This window comes from Brachypodium distachyon, chromosome 4 (genome assembly GCF_000005505.3).
Source record: "Brachypodium distachyon strain Bd21 chromosome 4, Brachypodium_distachyon_v3.0, whole genome shotgun sequence".
NCBI classification, from domain to species: Eukaryota; Viridiplantae; Streptophyta; class Magnoliopsida; order Poales; family Poaceae; genus Brachypodium; species Brachypodium distachyon.
The window spans coordinates 6,165,988-6,186,698 of NC_016134.3; the positions used below are offsets into that span (position 1 = coordinate 6,165,988).

General features: G+C 45.3%; 2 protein-coding genes across 3 annotated transcripts; both read left to right on the forward strand.

Annotated features, from left to right (window-relative positions):
* The first annotated feature begins 2,301 nt into the window (after window positions 1–2,301).
* Window positions 2,302–6,122, forward strand: LOC100831270 (HIPL1 protein). The gene is made up of 6 exons (XM_024454502.1): window positions 2,302–2,388; window positions 3,169–3,972; window positions 4,060–4,276; window positions 4,750–4,928; window positions 5,028–5,257; window positions 5,364–6,122. The coding sequence occupies exons 1-6, from the start codon at window positions 2,302–2,304 to the stop codon at window positions 5,911–5,913; spliced, it is 2,067 nt and encodes a 688-aa protein (XP_024310270.1). The 3' UTR covers window positions 5,914–6,122.
* A 3,796-nt stretch (window positions 6,123–9,918) lies between these two features.
* Window positions 9,919–17,134, forward strand: LOC100831574 (HIPL1 protein). 2 transcript variants are annotated; one of them, XM_010240641.2, is made up of 7 exons: window positions 9,919–10,243; window positions 10,335–10,504; window positions 13,582–14,388; window positions 14,473–14,689; window positions 15,773–15,951; window positions 16,064–16,293; window positions 16,399–17,134. In XM_010240641.2, the coding sequence occupies exons 1-7, from the start codon at window positions 10,120–10,122 to the stop codon at window positions 16,943–16,945; spliced, it is 2,274 nt and encodes a 757-aa protein (XP_010238943.1). In that variant the 5' UTR covers window positions 9,919–10,119; the 3' UTR covers window positions 16,946–17,134. The 2 variants fall into 2 exon arrangements, with proteins under 2 accessions (XP_010238943.1, XP_014758483.1); XM_014902997.2 differs by lacking the exons at window positions 9,919–10,243; window positions 10,335–10,504 and adding an exon at window positions 10,601–10,964.
* Window positions 17,135–20,711: the final 3,577 nt, after the last annotated feature.

Here is a 20,711-nt window from a genome sequence, read left to right on the forward strand (position 1 = left end):
CCTCATCAGGTCACCGGCTAAAACTACACTTCTGGTTATCCTGTTTCTAGTACTCCTACTTAACTTATTAATATAAATGCTCTCTCCTAAAATGCAGAATATGTGACATAGTGTTGATAAACATGGCCGCTTAATCAATTGATCCACATTGATCAATGCAGTAAAAAAACTTGGTGCTGCCGCACGCAAAAGTTCTCCAGTCTCCAGAGATTTCCTATTGTGATTTAATTAGATGCCATGCCATCCATCTAATCAACCCCGGCTTTCGCTCTTCTCTCTAGGCGTTCCGTTCTGTTGATCGTTGTGGTAATGTGCGTTGCCATTTACCATTATTGTGTTTACATTAATAGATTCTCCATTCTTTTCTGATGAAGATCCGATACTTAACCCCGGCTCCTTGCCTTGAGAATTTCACAATGAAGAAGAGATGCGCACCGTGTTGTGGACAACGTGACCTTCGCCGCACATGCAGCTAGCGCACACAACGAACTGCCCACGCACGCCTTGCCGTGAAACTCACGCGGCTATGCTCGGCCGGCCGGACCCTAGGGCCTAGGATGGATGAAAGAATGAAAGATGCCATCTTTCGGCCTTCAGCTCGGGTGATCCGGGGTGATCGCTAATTTCTGGTAACTCAACCCTGATGGAAGTGATGAAACGAAGAATCCGATTCCTTGGTCCAGCGGCGGTTGTTGTCTCGAGGATTGCTTCCTGTTAGCGACTGAATTCAGCAAAGTTCTTGTCTTTAACACTGCCCAAGGGGAATATAACGGGGCATCTTCCCGCAAACAGCTTTGCTTTAGCTAGTAAGGCTACACAAGCTCAAAGTGTTTGGGTTGATACTAGCTCCCCCCCAATCTTTTACCTAGCTTGCTCAATGACATAACCATCCTTGCAACTTAATAAAGATTGCTAATACCCCGTCAAAAAAAAATGCCACTGCAAACACGTACTTGGCTGAAGATCAACGCCACGTTGCCCCTTCCAACGGCTTCATCAACCGCGGTCTGGACAACAGTAGATGGAGTAGTCTGATGAGTGACTGTGTCGGTGCACCCGGTGTGTATACCCTTAGTCAAAAAAAGCGAAAGAGACTAGTAATGCAAACTAATTAAACAGAAAATCTTTGTTTCGGCTAGCTAGCTTTGTAATGGAAGATGGGACAATAACACTGTAATATCCCTGCATTCCTATAGACTCTCAGTGCGTGCTGCCTTCCGGGCCCTATAAATATGCCGCCCACGAGGAGGCCATTGCCAAAGACAAGAAGACAAGAACCTTGAGAATGGGGAGTGCCCCGATAATGACAGTCTTTGTTTCTTTGCTCCTCCTCTGCTCGAGCTCGCTTCCACAGCCTGCTCGATCCTTGCCGGTCTGCACGGATATGCGTGAGCCTCTCGATCTCTGAAATCCCTGTTGTTGATGGCATCATTTCGGTTTTTTCTTCGTCGCTCCGTTTATCACGTACTCCCTCCGCGCCAAAACAAGTGACATGCATTTGCATAAACTTTTGGAACGGAGGGATTACAGTAACTGGTCTACTTCTTGAAGAAAAAAAAATCCGTACTTACGTGCTTGTTGAGTCTTCGCTTAGTATTTATGTCGTTGACTAATTATTAACCAGGGGCACCCGTGGTGTTAAATGTGACGCTGAAGTTCTGCCGAGACGATGGCGGGGCCAGCTGCTGCGACGCCGCTGCCGACGCCGCGCTCGAGGCGCAGTTCAAGGCCATAGATGTGAAACCGGCCGACGGCGAGTGCGCCCGTGTCGTCAAGTCCATCCTCTGCTCGGTACGTATCTAGTGCCCGGCCGATGGCGAATTGGCGAGTAGTACAGCTTTTGTTCGATTTTATTTATGGCCCATATTCTGGGCTAGTCGAGTAGAGGCTGTAGAGTGGTGAAGTGAAGTGGTGAACGTAGGTTTTTGTTTTTAAGGCCACTTGTCAGATACTCTCTCGATTCTATAATTCTTGTCTTTGATTTGCTTAAAAAAAATGTATCTATTGCTAAAAAGTGTATAGTTAGTAAAATTATTGAACGGAGGGACAATAATTATATCACGGAAGGGAAGGAGCAGATGACACTTGTGGCTTGTGGGGATATTCCCCCGTTCCTTCCTTCCTTCCTTCCCCTTCACGCCTTCCGATTCATCTCCTCCCACCTTGCCGCCCCAGATGCCGCCGCCACGCCACCACTCTTGTCTATTGCGGCATTGCCCGTGTTCCAATCTCGGCCTCACCGTGCTGCGCTCTTGCGGTGGTCGGCGCTCGGCACCGCAGGAGCTCGTTGAGATGCTCAACATGGACAGGCGCGCGCCTTCTGGGGACTCCTCCCAAGAGCGCTGCGGCTCTGCCCTCTCATCCAGATCTTGCTGGGAGCTGGAGCAAGTGAAACGACAACCTCAATAAGGGAACTAGAAAAGTTCCTCCACAACAAATCGATGTAGGTGGCGGCGGGACGTGCAGGCGTCGGGGATGTGGCTGCGCGGTCCAGGGCGAGGTAGAATCTTTCTTTCCCTTTACAGGACAGGATTGGATTCCAGGGGTACTAGTATCAGTTTAGGTCGTTGATGCCATCCAATCTCTACAATTTGTTAGGTCTACGCTCTCTTTGTTTTCAGTATCAAATATTGGTCCAAAACTTGGTGTAATAAAATTTCAATCCAAAATTTGCCCCTGTTATTGAGTACTCCGTATTATTTTTTCCCATGTTAGTGACTGCTAATTTTTTTTATCTAGACGTTGAGTCATGGGACGGAGGGAGTACTTTTTTTTTTCCGTTACTGAGTATAGTCGTGCTATTTTTTTTACACCTATTATTGAGGGAGTAATTTTTTCCCCTGTTATTCAGTATTGAAAAAATGTCAACCAGTCAGTCATGAACATGAATATTTTCCCTGTTATTAAGTACTAAAAAAGACCAACCATGCTCGAATCGACAATTATTTTTTTATGTTTACAAATTAAGAGACCCCTAAATTGACTCAGCCTATAGGTATGAACCTGTTATTAAGTATGATTTTTTCAAAGAGGATGTCAGATCCCCCAAACTTCCTAATGTGAAGGACCTACATAATTATTGTTTATTGTGATGCTATGAATAGTTTCAAGAATTAGGGATATTAAATATCAGTGCACGCTTACACAGCTTCTTCTCCATAATTTCAGAAGTGCAATCTCTTCTCGGCTGATCTGTTTGACATGGGATCTATGCCACGCACCGTTCCTCTCCTGTGCAGTTCTTTCTCAGCTCGAGATTCCTCTCAACCGGAGCACCAAATCTACAATAATGAGGATTATTGTGGGCAAGTTTGGAAACATTGCAAAAATACCGTGATGTCAAACTCTCCTTTCCAGACTTCCGCACCAAGAAAGGGTGGGCTTAGTGGTTCATCCTCCATGCTTACTGATTTTTGGCAATCAGAAAAAGACTTTTGTGTGTCTCTTTCTGGTATACCAAACAGTCAGTTAGTATGTTTTAACGGCCATGGGGTTTCATTTAACACTAGGAAGAACTCTTCACCAGCTCCTAATGGGATATGCCTTGAGAAGATCGGTAATGGAACCTATCTTAACATGGTTGCTCACCCTGATGGGTCTAGCAAAGCCTTCTTCTCCAGACAAGATGGGAAAATATGGTTGGCCACAGTTCCTGAACAAGGAAGGGGAGATGGCCTACAACTTGACGAGACGATCCCATTTCTTGATCTCTCAACTGAAGGTCACCTCGGTTCAGACCTTGGACTCGAGGCTGTGGCATTTCATCCGGATTTTATAAACAATGGACGCTTCTTTGTTTCATACATTTGTGATGGAACTCAGTCATCCAACTGTGCTGGTAGGTGTTCGTGTGATCGCGAAGTTGGGTGCGACCCTTCAAAGCTCGGCTCTGATAACGATGTTGTCCCTTGCCGGTACCAACTACTTATCTCAGAGTATTCGGCAAAAGGTTCATCATCAAGCTTTTCCGAGGTATATATAAATGTGTGTCTGCTATTCTTTGCAGTCTTTTATATCCGGATTCATAGCTTACCATTGTATTTCCATCCTTAATTTTAGGCAACATATGCCGATCCATCAGAAGTTAGAAGGGTCTTTTCAATGGGGTTGCCATACGTTCCTAACCATGCGGGTCAGATCCTTTTTGGACCTTCTGATGGATACCTGTACATTTTGACAGGAAATGGTGGAATTAGGGGTGACCCCTTCAACTTCTCGCTGAATGAGAAATCTCTTTTGGGAAAAATCTTGAGGATTGACATTGATGAACTTCCAGGTACAGATGGTCATCTTGTCACCTGTTTTTTGGTATATTTTTGTGTTTACATGTCCACAATTATTCTTCTGTTGTTCAGTTAAATGATTATTAGGTAAAAAATAATTAGGAATACTATATATTTTTCCAAGTTGGCAAAACGGCTATGTTCCCAACTAATAATGCTGTTATCCTCCATGGAATTATTTGCAGTGGCATCATCGAACAGTGACCTACTGCTACTGTAAGTTAAATTGTGTGTACTATATATCAAAATTGCTAGTAGTCGAATAGGTCTTGGTTTTAAATCTGGTCACTGTACTTTAGAATTTATGCTTTTCACTTTCCGAAGCATAGAATTACTTTATAAAAAATGTAGTTATCTTTGAAGAATATAGTCGAGTACAGCAACGTAACAATGGTTAAACATTTTCTTACTTTCTACGAAATAACTGATCCTGAACTATTTTTCTTATTCTTTGAGCTTTTTGCAGAGATGAATGAAGTTGGTAACAAAAGCTTATGGGGTAACTATGCCATTCCAAAGGACAATCCCAATACTGATAATAGTAACTTACGGCCAGAGATTTGGGCCTTGGGTCTTGAAAACCCATGGCGGTGCAGCTTTGACTCCTTGAGGCCTTTCCACTTGTACTGTGCAGACGATGGCCAGGTACCATTTTAAGTGCTATAAGTATCTTAGAAATGAAGTCAATTTCCAAGATTGAGCTCCGTTTACTGTATTCATAAGTGTTTGACCTTGTATACATAGGAACAATACAAAGTGGTAGATTTAATATCCAAGGGCGGAAACTATGGGTGGAGTGGTGTGTATGAGGACCAGCATGTTCAGTATCCACCGTGGGCAGTTCAAGGAACCAAACTAACAAATGGCACCATCTTCCCAATAATGGGCTATAAGGTTCCTTCTACCACCAAATCTGCATCGATAGTTGGTGGGTATGTGTACCGTGGGTCTGCCGACCCTTGCTTGTATGGAAGGTACCGTGGACATTGTACTTTCTTGCATGATTACAATCTTTGGTCTTCTTCAAGGTGCTACTTTTTATGTCTTGCATGTGTATTAATGGCTAATCTGATATACCAGGTACCTATTTGCTGATATGTACTCATCGGCCATGTGGACTGGCACGGTTAACACCGATGTCAGTTGTAAATATACCTCTGCTTCCATCCCGTTGAGCTGTTCTGAGAAGACACCGCTTCCTTGCGAAGGATCCACCAACAGCCCTCTCGGCCGAATATTCTCGTTTGGTGAGGATAACAAGCAAGATGGCTTCATCTTGGCGAGCCAAGGTGTCTACCGGATTGTCCAGCCTAGCCTTTGTGGCTATGCTTGTCTGACTGATGCAACCTCGAAACAAGCGGCAACTTCTGTTTCCGGTGGTAATCAAGGATTGACAACAGTTATGAAAGTGCTGATTGCTGTGGCGTCAGTTCTGATCGCAGGAGCTAGTATCTATTTCGCTTGGAGATGTTTCTGCAATAACTCATCCATTTGCTGCAATGACATAGAGACTATTCAGGTAACCAATAACACCACCACTCGCGGAGATGGTCCTTCGGCGACTGCAACCAAACCAGGTGACGTTGAATTGGCTGTGACTACTAGGCCTGCAGAGCATCGTGCTCGCTAGTTACTTATGGTTTTCACATCGTGTGCTAGCTGTTGTGTTGATTAATGGAACCACACGTTGTATATGTTCCACTGGACGGTTTTCTTTGAGTTCTGTCTACACTCTTTGCATGAAACATCTGAAAAGTTATGTAACCACATTTGGAAATTGGAATATGAACAACATACATTAGTATTTTAACGTTTTAAGACTTTCTGCCGTGGGTAAAACACATTTCAAGTGTCTGGCAAGAGTGCAGTACCTGGTTGGTGATTGGATTTTTACATGGATTGTGCTTTACTCCCTCCCTCCCATAAAAATTGGCACGGATAGCAAGGGTATAAATGCACCACTGTGACATGTAAAGCGACCCTTCCCACTGGACCATCTATTTTGCTGAACACGGTCAGCTAGCGGATATACAACTGGACTTGAAATTATCCCATTTCTTGTACTTCTTGCCTAGTGAGTATATGTGCTCTCCAAATAAAATGCACGATATTTACCTATGCTGTTAGCACATGACTGGCTTAATTTGACAGTCTGCGACCCTGTCCTTACTGACCTGCCAAGGAAATCAGTAAGAACTTGGTTGTCTAGCGGCCAAGAACTTCAAACGTACTAGTATTTGGCTAGTCTGATTCTGATTGACAAAAAATGGCCGTTCATGTTTTGGCAGGAACCAAATACACTTTATTTACCGGGTTTCCATGAATGGACACACACATACCAAACCCCTCATTATATCCATCCAGGATCCAGCCGCCCATACACGACGTGGACATGACGCTTTTCCTTCCGCGTCTTGCCCTTCGGGCGTGGATTTCCTTTCTCCTTGCTCTGAAACTCGACCGTCCTTTTTGCTCAACATGGCCACAGCGGCTAAAACTAGAATCCTCGTTGCCTTTTTTCTACTAGTGCTTCCAGAAACAAGCATGATATTACCATATTGTTGTTAGACATGCCTGCTTACTTGGAGCCTGTACTTAGAGCTTCGATAAGAGGAAATTCCTAATTAGGTTGCCTTTTTTAATGCTAGCAATCAGGCTGCTTTTGATCTCCACTCCAATCAGTTGTAAAAACTTGGTTGTCTCGTTTGTTTGATCGGCATTAATAAAGCATAGCACTGATCAATGCGGTAACAACTTTAGACGCAGAAGTCCTCCAAGAACGGTACAGTAGTAGTACTAATTAGATTCCATCCATCCGACATACGTCTCATTTGAATATTTGATTAACCGAATGACGGCAGCACCATTGACCAATTCCAACTGTCTAGAAAGTTGTTGCCTCTTTTTTCATCCAAGTGGCCTATCCGTCGCTATCTGACTATATCTGCACCGTGTCTAGCTAGAGATCCCTGCATGCTACGTATACATGTTACCGTCAGCTTTCCACGTGCAGCCGTGCCAATGCTACCGTCAGCTTTTAACTGGCATCTGTAGGAATCGATCTCGGCCTGGCTGGCTTCTTGACCACATGGAGCGGCTGAAATGACGTTGGTACTGCTTTTTGGGGTGGTGTTCTCCGCGACCATGCCGGTAAGGTCGCTGCTTGGGCGAATGGCCCCCCGCCTCCATGTGGGGATGCTCGGATGGCCGAGGCCAGGGCTTGTCTTACGGAACTTCGGTCTTTCATCCATCTGATCGATAAGCCTGTGGTGCTGGCAAGTGACAGTTCTCAGGTGATTCATGAACTCGTTGGTAAAGGCTTCGATCGCTCGGCGATGTCCCAAATCATCCGTGAGATCCATGATCAAAGAAACTTTCTCCCTGACCTGTCTTTTGTAAAAGAACCCCGTCTGGTGAATGTTGTGGCTCATAGTCTAGCTAGACTTAGTAGAGATGGTATGGATGCTAGATTGTCCTGGGGCCTGTCCCGGAACAAATTCACTATATTCTGGAGCGTGATTCCTCGTTTGTGATCCCTGATTAATGGAATGTGATGCCTTTTTCCTAAAAAAAAATATATATTACCTTTCCTTTTGGAGTGTCTAGGTTCTCCGGATCCACTTTGTGATTGATGTACCATGAAGAACCGTATCAAGAAGTAGTTGGATGCCCAACGTGGAGCCGTGGAGGCTCTCGCAGATCGCCATCCCGTCCCGTAGGTACCTTCTGTCATTTTCTTTTCTTTTCTTTTGGGGATTCCTGTCGTTTTGCGGCTTCTCAGTCAAATCCTAAGCCTGAACAGGTCCCGGTCCATGGCATCCAAGTAGAATTAAGGGTGTGATCGATTGTCATATCCAGCCGCCCATACGGGATACGGCCACACATGCATGTATCGCCTGCAGCAGTGTCACACTTTTCTTTTTTTGCATGCTCCCCTTTACGCCTGCAACTTGACCTTCCCAGCGTTTTGTTGACCACATGGAGCGGCTGAAATCATCCTTCTGGCCGTCAAAAGACGAAAAAGCTTGGCTTCCCTCGGCCATTAATTTTGTTAAATAGATAATGTCAGGATCCTTTGCTTAGCGCTCTTCTCTTCCCACCTCGTCTGTTTCCTTGACCCAATGCCGCAAACAACCTGCTGCCCCGCAAACGTCCTCAAAGACCGGCTGGTCATGCTTGGCCTTCCGATTTTCGCCTTGTATTAGCACTGACGGACGGAGTGTTGCTAATACTAGTTGCCAAGCCCAAATTCTCTTGCTAAGCAAGGCGGCTTTCGCCGTGTTACTGATGACCGACCCCGTTGGGCGTGAAATTCACGCTGGCAATGTGCGCCCCACGATACAAATCCTACGCCAGCAAACGGCAGCCGCCCATCTTTTGTCCTCATTGACTGCCGGCACAATCCTCTTGAATCTCCCTCCGGCGGAATCGGGTCACGGCAACGAATGAGCTCCACTGACGACCTCCTCCTCCACTTGTCGCTACCAACAAAGCACACACGAGGAAGTTGGAACCCCCCCCCCCCCCCCCCCCCCATCCATTCATTTCTGAGAGAAGGCAATAAAAAGGAAAATTTGGTTGTAATTAGAGGGGGAAAAAGGGAACAAGTCGATTAAGCGATCGAGTGTTTCTCTTGTGCTCCCCTGCATCACTCCTGATCAATCCACAGTTTGAACTGGTCCGGCACGACAATCTACCGATCGAGCTTCTATAAAGCTGATTAACCGAATAACCACACCCGATGGACCAATTCCATCTGTGGAGTGGAGAAAGTTGTCGCCTTTTCTTTGACATGAGAAAGTTGTTGCCTTTGTACCTACTGCCTACGCAGAATCTACCACATTTCGCACTCACAGTACACCGCCTACGTATACCCACTGCACGTGCGAGCCATAGATGCTGTCACTGCTAATTACGAGAACTGGAGAAGGCAAGGAGGACGAAGAAGCAAGAAGAAATGGCCAAGTGGAGTCGACCTTAATTTGGGGGCGCGAAGTTCACGCGGCCATGTCTGAATTTTCAACCAGTCAAAAAAGTCTGAAATGACCGCCACTGACAGGCGGTCCCCTCCAAGTGGCCTATGCATCTGCGGCGTGTTGAACCAGAATCTATCCAGAACCCTCTATGCTTTTATTTGCTCAGCACGTACACACGTGCGTCCGCCCAACGTGGAGCAGCGGCGGCTCGGCTCACGTCAATCGCCATCACCTCCCGTCATTTTCGTTGACCGCGTGCACCGGCTGAAACTATCCTTCTGGCCCCCAAAAGATGAAAAATCTAGGCTGTCTCGTTGCTCCCGTCGGCCTCTAATTTGTTTATGTCGGATCCTTTGCTTACTGCTGTTCTTGACCAATGCCGCAACAACTTGCGGCGCGCAAGACCGGCCATGACCTTGTGCTACCGCTCGCCGACCCAGAGCTTGTGCAGCGTGAAATTCACGCCAGCAAAATGCAGCCGCCCATTTCTTGTCGAGCGGATGTGGACTCTCTGACTGCCGCCACGTCTTTTGAATCTCCAGTCGGCGAAATCGGGTCACACGGCGGCTACACATGAAGCTCCACTGACGTGTGGTACCCTCCAGCTTATCACAATCACCAACCTTGATCAAAATATCCTTAATCTGTTTGATCAATGTGATCTCCTCCTCACACTTGTCGAACCTAGGACGTGGCTACCAATGCACACGAGGAAGTGGGAGCCCATCCATTTATCTATGAGATAGTACAGAAGTTTTAAAAGAAAAGTAAAGGAGGAACTCGTCGGCACCACATTCTACCCAGCTTCCATAAATGTTACTACCACCTGAACGCCTGGGGAAAGAAAACAAAAGGGAAGCATGTCCAGCCTTGAGAGAATGACGGTGCTCCAGCTCGTTCCTCCTCTGTTCCTCGTGGTGCTCCTGCTCTGCTGCTCCAGCTCGGTTCCCCTCCACGAAGCATCGCCGCTCTCCACGGACACGAGTGAGCCTCCCAGTATGATCGATCGCATCAAAATCATCTATGTGATCTGCTCCGATTTACCGGGCTGTTTCTGTTTCCGTTAATTAACCAGAGACACCCGTGGCCGTGGAGCTGAACGTGACGCTCAACTTCTGCCGGAGTGACGCCGGCGGCGGCTGCGACGCGGCGGCCGACGCGGCGGTGCGTGCGCGGTTCGACGCCATGGACGTGGAACCGGCGGACGGCGAGTGCGCGCGTCTCGTCAAGTCCATGCTCTGCTCGGTATGTACACGGGTGGTGCCGTGGAGTGCTGTCAGACTGTTCTTCTGCTTGTTTATGCCGTAACATGCCGTAGGTTTACCGTAACTTCCACACGAGCGGCCTTGCTTTTTTCTCCAGTCACGGCCCTTCTTCCCCTTTCCTGCCCGCACCCAACTCCACGTTCCGCGCTGCCCCCTCTCGCTTCCGCCTTGGGCGACCTACGCAGAGAGGGAGGAGCGGCGCGTCGAGGGGCAGCCACGGGCCTGGATCTCGCTTCACGCTGCGTTACTGCCTGTGGTCGGCGGCGTTCACTGGGTTGACGTCCCCGGTGACAGGCGCGCTTTCACGGGTCGAGCGCCGCTGCTCCGCCCTCGCAACCTCGCCCATGGCGTGGTCGCGTGAAACGATCAATAAGCGATCTAGAAAAAGTCTCTCCACACCAAATCGATGGAGGCGGCGGCGGGACGCGCAGACGACGGAGGTGCGGCTGCGCGGTCAAGGGCTAGGTCGAATCTCTCTTTCTCTTTCCCGGAGTGGATTTCGCCGATAGGTGGTACTAGTTCAGGTCTGTGTCTTTTGTTTTCAGTACGAAACTAGTCAGATGGCCCCCTTATTTGCACGGCTAGATTTACTTTGTGATATTTTGAGGTCAACTGTTCTGTTAGCGTAATTATTAAAATGATTTTCTTTAAGGCGAAGCATCATTAAAATGTGAGATATGTTCCGCCCTAGGTGTATTAGGTTGTTTACAGGTCATATTGCAGCTCTATTTCTTCTTGATTAGTGCGATGATGTGTCTAAAGACATGCTAGTCTAACTGCAATTGCCTAGGTCTGTCTCACTTGCTCTGGCTAGTCGCCATTAGCTTATCTTTCTGATCGTGCCCCCATATTGTTTTGTGTGAACTTATAATTTTATCAAATATGAATCAAATTGCTACTTCAGTTTTAAATTATTTCACATTTCATTCTTATGTTGAATTTCAGATGTATAGGCAACTACTAATGTTTTCACATTTAGCTATCTTTGTAAAAGCTCAATCTTATGTTGAATTTCAGCCTTAAGTTCCATTGAAGCCCAAATTGCCCATTTAATTATATTCTTTATTTCAAATTACATTTAGAAAAGTCTTGTGCATTTCTTATCCACCTATTATGATTTGTACTATCTACTGACTGACGTCTGATTTCTAAAATGTTATTTGTACATATATATAGATATAGTTTAATAAAGGAGATGCCATTATTAACAAATGCTTGTAGTCCAGAATGTCCCTAATTAGTGAAGAAATTGTACTGGCAGTCCATCACCTTGGCACGAATGTTCGCTTTAGTCCACTAACTTATAAACCGATTACCGTTAGCCCTAAACTTGGCATTTATGTGCACCGTTAGTCCAAATTAAATGGTCATGTGGCGCATGACGTGGGATGGGAGAGGCGCGGGAGTTTTTTTTTTGCATAAAATCTTTTGTGTTTTGCCCCTGGATATTATTTCAATTCAACCCGCAGTCCACCGTAAATTCTCCAAGCATGAAAGAATAGGAAATTAGATTTCAAAGCTGGTAAAATAATGCAGCAGAAAATTACACTAAGATTTCAAATTACCTATACTTCACACGTGTTGTTTAGCAGTATGTCACACTTCGGAAATACTGAGAAAAAAACCTCCACCCAAGTATTTGGCTTCGGCTGTTGAACTGAAATGATATTTGCGCGGCGAAACGCGAAATATTTTATGCGAAAAACCCCTCCTGCGCCTCTCCCCATGCCACGTCATGTGCCATGTGGCCTTTTAACGACGGATTATGTGATTTGGACTAACGGTGCACAGTAATGCCGAGTTTAAAACTAACGGTGATCAGTTTACAAGTTAGTGGACTAAAGCAAACATACGTGCCAAGTTCATGGACTAGCGGTGCAATTTCCTCTAGTTTATGTTAGTATATTTTTATAACATATTACTTAGACATATTTACACCACATAGTTGAAAAAACTGTATGCAAACTTCAGATCATGTATTTAATTTTCAGTATCCTATGTGTACTCTTCTGGTGCCAATTTCGAAACACAATTTCTCTAGCTTACCTTCTTATTTACCGTATTTCTCTAACGTAGATCTTTTCCAGCTGTTTGACAGCATATAAAACTGTCCATTTTGATAATCTAATTGGAATTCTGGTCGGAATCATTTATCGCTTGCTCTCTTACACGTGATGAAACATGAGATGTGTTGTACGTGTAGGACACGTATACTATTATACTTGTACTTTCCAACTAAAATTGATATATGCCTCTTCACATGTGCGTGTAAGATGTTTGCACATAATACTTGTGTAGAAGATTTTAAATCTCAAACGTTATAATTTTTTTTTGACTTAAACTGTAAGAGCTGCGCGATTGCAGTCCGACAGTATATAGATATATAATTTATACAAAGTGAGACACCAAAGTGCGATCTTCAAGGATCGAACTCTGGTAGGCTGCTAGCACACCTGGCTAGCTGACCACCCAAACGTTATAATTATGGACCACCATATAATCGATGGTGGAGATGACTTAGCCTATGTGGACGATCGTGATGGCTTCTTGTCCTTCTATTTTAATTATATAATAGATATTGGTCCAAGAGTTGCTGAAATCAAATTTCATACCAAAATCGGCCCCTGTCATTGAGTACTAAAAAAGTTCACCAATCAGTCCTGAAACATGACTTTTCCCAAAAATATATTGAAGACCAACTCATGCTTAAATCGAGCATTTTTTTTGTTTTTTATGTTCAAAAAAATAAGAGACCCCATAATTGCCACTTTCTTTGTTGCAATCACTCAGGCTGTCGATCTAAACTTTTGTAAACTGGATGGCAGGAACCACATCTAAAATTTTCCACTCTGAAATATTCTAGTGAAATTTAGTGTGATTTTTTGAAGAGGACATCAGACCCCCTAAACAGGAAACAAATTTTTAATGTGAAGGACCTACAGAACTGTTCTTTATTATGATGTTATGAATAAAGAATAACACTTCATGAATTATTCTGACAATTATGTACATTAAATATGGTTGCACACTTACACAGCTTCTTCTCCATAATTTCAGAAGTGTAATCTGTTCTCGGCTGCTCTGTTTGACACTGGATCTATCACACGTACAGTTCCTCTCCTGTGTAGCTCTTTCTCTGCGCGAGGTTCCTCTCAACCTGAGCACCCCACCCACAATAATGGGGACTATTGTGGGCAAGTTTGGAAACATTGCAAAAGCACAGCAATGTTGAACTCTCCTTTCCAGTCTTTCGCACCCAGAAAGGTTGAACTTACTGGTTCATCTTCCATGCTTACTGACTTTTGGCAATCAGAAAAGGACTTTTGTGTGTCACTTTCCAGCACACCAAACAACTCGTTAGTATGCTTCAATGGGCATGGGGTCTCATTCAACCAAATGAGGAACTCTTCACCATCTCCTAATGGGATGTGCCTTGAGAAGATCGGTAATGGATCCTATCTTAACATGGTTGGTCACCCTGATGGGTCTAGCAAAGCCTTCTTCTCCAGAGAAGATGGCAAGATATGGTTGACCACAGTTCCTCAACAAGGAACGAGAGACAGCCTGCAACTTGATGAGACAATCCCATTTCTTGATCTTGCAACTGAAGGTCACCTCAGTTCGGACCTTGGGTTCGTGGGTTTGGCATTTCATCTGGATTTTGTAAACAACGGACGCTTCTTTGTTTCATACATTTGTGATGGAACTCTGTCATCCAACTGTGCTGGTAGGTGTTCGTGTGATCGTGATGTGGGGTGCGATCCTTCAAAGATCGGCTCTGATAATGGTGTTGACCCTTGCCGGTACCAACTAGTCGTCTCAGAGTATTCAGCAGCAAAAGGTTCATCATCAAGCTTTTCCGAGGTATAGATGTGTGTATGCTCTTCTTGGCGGAACTTTATATTCTGATTCCTGGCTGACCACTGTATTTCCATCATTCTTTGATAGGCAACATACGCAGATCCATCGGAAGCCAGAAGGATCTTTTCAATGGGGTTGCCATATGTTTCTAACCATGCCGGTCAGCTCCTTTTTGGACCTACTGATGGGTACCTGTACTTTTTTACTGGAAATGGCGGAATTAGGGGTGATCCCTTCAACTTCTCGCAGAATGGAAAATCTCTTTTGGGAAAAGTCTTGAGGCTTGACATTGATGAACTTCCAGGTAATTTCAACATGAACTTGTTTATACATTCTATGGATGTTCTTTTTGTCACTTCTTTTGGTATACTTTTGTGTTTACGTTTCCATAATTTTTCTTCTGTTTTCCAGTCAAACGATTATTTGGTTAAAAATAAATAGGAATACTGTAATTATTTTGTTATCTAAACTGGCAAAACAGCTACATATTTCCAACTAATAATTCTGTAATCATCCTCCATGAAAATATTTGCAGTGGTACCATAGAACAGTGACCTAGTGCTCCCATGTATTTTAAATATTCTGCGTGTACTATAGAGCCATATTGTTAGTAGTTGAGGAGCTGGGTGTTACAAATCTGGTCACTGCACTACATAATTTGTGTTTTTCACTTTTTGGAGCATAGAAACACACTATAAATTTTTTTTACTTATCTTCGATTAACATATTAGTCATATTATACTGCAATGTCATCAGTACTTTTTTGTTTTTAGAATACAATGTCATTAGTACTGTAGCAAATCAGGTCCATGCATTTAAGATTTTGTGCTTTTGAAGCATAGATACACGCAGAACTGTATTGTATTGTATTCCATAAGGCCATATTGGATGCTTTTTAGGAGTACCACTTACTGTTGGCAAAACATTTTAACACCAAAGTATATTTTCCTTTTACAGAGCACAATGTAATTCAGGAAATACCTTCAAACTAATTCCACAATAGTATTGTGCCGGGAATGGTGACAATATGTTGGAAAAGTAGGCTTCTATTCTCTTCATCAGTAGTGGGGCAGTAGGATGACAAGAATTTGCAGAAACTAATTGGTTGCAAAGCTAACGACTTCCGGATGCTAAATTTTAGCCAATGCGAAGACAGGTTCCACTTGGCTGTAGAACCAATTCTTTGTTAGGCAAATTATAGTACACTCTAGGTTATATAAAAATTAGAATCATATTAGATATGCTTATTGCAACAACTCATGTATTTTCTGCGGAAGATCTGAAAAAATAGGTCTTGTTTTACAAAAACGTAATAATGGCTAAACATTTCTTACTTTCTAAGAGATAACTAATCCTGAACTTTTATTCTTCTTTTGAGCCTTTGCAGAGATGAATGGGGTTTCTAACCAAAGCTTATGGGGTAATTATACCATTCCAAAAGACAATCCCCATACTGGTGATAGTAACTTACAGCCAGAAATTTGGGCCTGGGGTCTTGAAAACCCATGGAGGTGCAGCTTTGACTCCGTGAGGCCTTTCCACTTGTACTGTGCGGATGATGGCCAGGTACCATTTCATTGCTATAATTATCTTAGAAATGAAGTCAGTTTCCAAGGTTGAGCTCTCTTTACTGTATTCATAAGTATTGGCCTAAGTCTGTGATCTTGTATATATATAGGAACAATACAAAGTGGTAGATTTGATATCCAAGGGTGGAAACTACGGGTGGAGTGCTGCGCATGAGGACCAGGATATTCACTATCCACCTTGGGCTTCTCAAGGAACCAAACCAACAAATGGCATCTTTTTCCCAATAATGGGCTATACGGTTCCTTCTACCACCAAATATGCAGCGATAGTTGGTGGGTATGTGTACCGCGGGTCTGCTGACTCTTGCTTGTATGGAAGGTACTGCTGCCACTGTAGTGTCTTGCATGATTTGAATTACAATCTTCGGTGCTGCTTTTTATATCTTGCATATGTCTGCTACTGGCTAATAATATGATATACCAGGTACCTATTTGCGGATATGTACTCATCTGCCATGTGGACTGGCACGATTAACATTGATGGCAGTGGTAAATATACCTCTGCTTCCATCCCGTTGAGCTGTTCTAAGACACCACTTCCCTGTGATGATTCCACAGACAGCCCTCTTGGCCCAATCTTTTCGTTTGGCGAGGATAACAAGCAAGATGTCTTCATCTTGGCGAACCAAGGTGTGTACCGGATTGTCCAGCCTAGCCTATGCGACTATGTTTGTGTGAGTGATGCAACTACAGAACAAGCGACAGCTTCTGTTTCTGGTGGTAGTCAAGGAATGGCAACAATTCTAAAAGTGCTGATAGGTGTGGCATCAGTTTTGGGCACAGCTGGAGCTATCTATCTTGTTCGTACATGTTTCTGCAACAACTCAGTAATACTGGGCAATCGCATAGGGACTATGCAAGTAATCAATAACACTACCACGCGCGGAGATAATTCTTCCTTGGCGACCACAACCAAAGCAGGTGACATTGAATTGGCTGTAACTAAGCCTGCAGAGTATCATGCTCGCTAGTTGCTTATTATGGTCTTCACATTTGTGTGCCTGCTGTTGTGTTAATTCAGGAACCACACGTTGTATATATATTCCACTGGCCGGTTTTCTTTGAGTTCTTTCTACACTCTTTGCAAGAAACATCTGAAGAGTTCTGTAACTTCATTTTGAAATTGGAATGTGAAGATCATACATTAGTATTTTGACGTCTGAATACTTTCTGCCGTGGGTAAAACACATTTCAAGTATAGGGCGAGAGTGCACCTGAGTGGTGATTTGAATTTTACATGCGGGGGTAAAACAAATTTTTAGTTGGTGCAAATCTGACAAAAAGGTAGCTACGGTGATCCATCAAGTTTCTTTGGGTCATGCAGGCGCCCAAAGACGACAAGTCATCTGAACCAGCAGCAAAAATGCACCGCTGTGACAGGTAAAGCGAGCCACCGATAAAGGCAACCATCGAGTCCTGAACCAGCTCTTTTCGCCTGGGTTTCTTCTTCTCCGTGCTCTGAAATTGGACCATTTGTTTGCTGGACAGGATAAGATAGCGGATACATGTGCTCTCCGAATAAAATGCAGGATATTTAAGTAGTGTTGTTAGACACATGACTGCTTAATTTGAGAGGCTGCGACCCTGTCCTTACAGTTTTCAAAACACGGTAAAATTCCAGTAAAAGGACGCGGATTTTGGAGCATTGGATCTCGAGAACCAAAGTGGATTTCCGGTATAATAAAGAACTTGGTTGTCCACAGGCCAAGAACTTCTAAAAATTTTATTCATGTACCGGATTTCTATGAAAGCGAAGTGAATTAACACTCGCTCCACACCGCAGCGTCACGTATTCGCATGATCACATCCACGTCGGCAGAACTTGGTGCCACCAAACCCCTCATCTATCTCCATCCAGGATATACATGACGTTGACGTCCCCCGAGGCTTTCCTTCCAGGATTCGCATATTCACGCTTTTCCTTTTCCTTTCGCGTCTTCCCCTTTTCGCCTGGATTTTCTTCTCCTTTGCAACTCTGAAACTCGACCATCCGTTTGCTTCTGCAACTCTGAAACGTGGCTAGCGGCTAAAGCCAAAATTCTCAACTTTATTTCTAGTGCGTCCGGAATTAAACAATCAGGATACTATTTTTACTCCATATCGCTGTCAGCCGGACATGCCTGCTTAACTTAGGAGGTTGTGCAATCCTGTACTTGCGGTTTTGATGAGAGGAAATTCCTGGTTAGGTTGCCTTTTTTTTTTTAAGGCATTAGGTATGCTAGTAGCAATTTAGACTCCATGGGACGTCGCATCGATCCATCATGTGGTGGCAACAGCCCACAGCCACAGGCAAATCGGTAAAAGCATTGCTTGTCTCGTTGGTTTTGTTGGGGTAGCACCGTAGCACCGATCAATAGGCTGCTGCTGCGCGGAAAAGTCCTCCAAGACCGGTCATGGCAGATTTAGTGCAGATTTAGTTCAGTGCTAAATTAGATTCCGTCCATCCGACATATACGTCTCATTTCATTTCATCATTTGATTAACCGAATAACGACACCCCCATGACCAATTCCAACCGTGGAGAAAGTTGTTGCCTTCGTTTTTGACACGAGAAAGTTGATGCCTTCTCATTTGACCGGCACTGCTCACATTTTCGTTGAATTTCCAACCAGTTTTATTAACATGTCTGAAATGGCACCACTGACAAGGTTGTCCCTCTCAAGTGGCATATATCTGCTCCGCGTCGAACCGGAGTCCCAAGTCCCTCCCTCCCTGTATACGTATATAGAGTACGTACATGCTACCGTCAGCATCTAACTTGTACCTGTAAGACTCGATATCGGCCGAGCTGGATTCTATAGAGGCATCTCTTCGACAGATTGCTCCGACGTGCGGGACGAAACTAGGAAAGTAAATCGGCTTCAGAGAACGAGGATTTAACTTGAATGAGGATGATGTTCCACTTGCAGCTTGCTCCTATGCACCTTTGCACTCTGCACGAACATGAGCGAGTCTCTCTGTCTCGAAACACCCGTGCGATGGCATCATTTCTTTATGACATAGTATGAGCCAGAATACCAAGCCAAATATTTCTTGCCAGTCTAGTCTATTTCTCCTGATCCACCTCTGATTGATGTTCCATAGTATCAAGCACCGAAGTAGTAGTTGGATTCCCGACATGTGTGTCCGCCCGACGTGGAGCAACGGAGGGCTCCCACGTCAATCTTCCTTGTTGTGGTGGAGCAATGGAGGGCTCCCCGTCAATCTTCCTTGTTGTGGTGACGGACGCCTTCAACAGCCTTTTCCTTGCGGGTTCGTGCGAGCGGCTTCTTTCTCAATTTCGGGGGTCTCCCGGGCTGTCAGGCTTCTTTCTACGCCGATGACGTGATCATATTCATCAAGCCCAAGGTTGAGGACTGCACCATCTTGTTGGACCTCCTTGAGCTCTTTGGAAAAGCTTCGGGACTCCGTACGAACATCCTAAAAACAGCGGCCACCCTGATTTGCTGCTCCCCCGAGGAGATTCAGCTCGTTCTTCATTATCTTGCTTGCCCTGTGCAGGAGTTCCCCATCCTCTATTTGGGAGCTCCTCTCTCCATCTCCAAGCTTCGTCGCCAAGACTTTCAGCACATCTTGGACAAGATTGACCATAAGTTGCGGGCTGGTGTGCTGGGATGCTGTCGAGAGGGGGTCGGCTTGTCCTTGTCAAGTCAGTCCTTTCGGCTATTCCGGTGCACACTCTCTTGGCCATTGATACGCCCAGGTGGTTTGGCGATGTCATTAATAAGAAGCAACGGAGTTTTTTCTGGAAAGGTCGGACGGACGCCCAGCAGGGTCACTGTGTTGTGGCCTGGGCCAAGGTTTGCCTCCTGATCCGTTTGGGGGGTCTGGGGGTGAGGGACGCCAATCTGGTGAGTACCGCCCTTCAGCTTCGTTGGCCTTGGTTACAGCGCTCTGAGGTCGAGAAACCTTGGGCCTCCTTCCGCATCCGTTTCAGTTCGCGAATTCTTGCTCTCTTTCGTGAGGCTTGCTATTCGGTTGTCGGAAATGGTCGCTTCACACTGTTCTGGTCGGATAACTGGATTGATGGGAAATCAGTTGAGTCTCTCGCTCCGGTTGTCTTCGCGGCCGTTGGCCGGAGGATAACCCGTACTTGTTCTGTTGCGGATGCTCTTGCTAGGAGTGCTTGGATTAGGGACATCTCGGGTCCCCTGAATGCCCAAGGCATGGTCGAATTTCTTCAGCTCGTGGGCACCTTGGAGGCCGTAGTTCTTATTCCGGGCCAGGAGGATGTGCTCCGCTGGAGGTGATCATCCTGTGGTGTCTACTCCGCCAAATCGGCGTACCTTCATTTCTTTGAGGAACGCCTGACTTTCCCACCTTGATCGCACATTTGGCGTTGTTGGACACCGTTGAAATGCCGGATTTGGCTTTGGCTTGCCTGTGCCAACCGCTGTTGGACGGCGGACCGGCTGGAACGCCGACATCTCCCCTTCAACGCGCGCTGCCCGTTGTGTGATCAGGCGCCAGAAACCATGACTCATCTTCTCATGGACTGTGCCTTCACGAAGTCGGTTCTTCACGAGGTGCTGTCCAGGGCTGGGGCTCTTTGTTGTCTCCCTCTCCCCTCGGAGGACCTTGTTGAGTGGCTCTCGGCCGGGGCTGGACGGCTCCAAGGCAAGGTGAAGGCTCTTCGGTCGCTCATCAATCTCTCCCTCTGGCGGATTTGGAAACTTCGGAATGCTTGCATCTTTAAGGGGACGAACCCGGCGGTTGCTTGGCTTGTCAAAGACATCC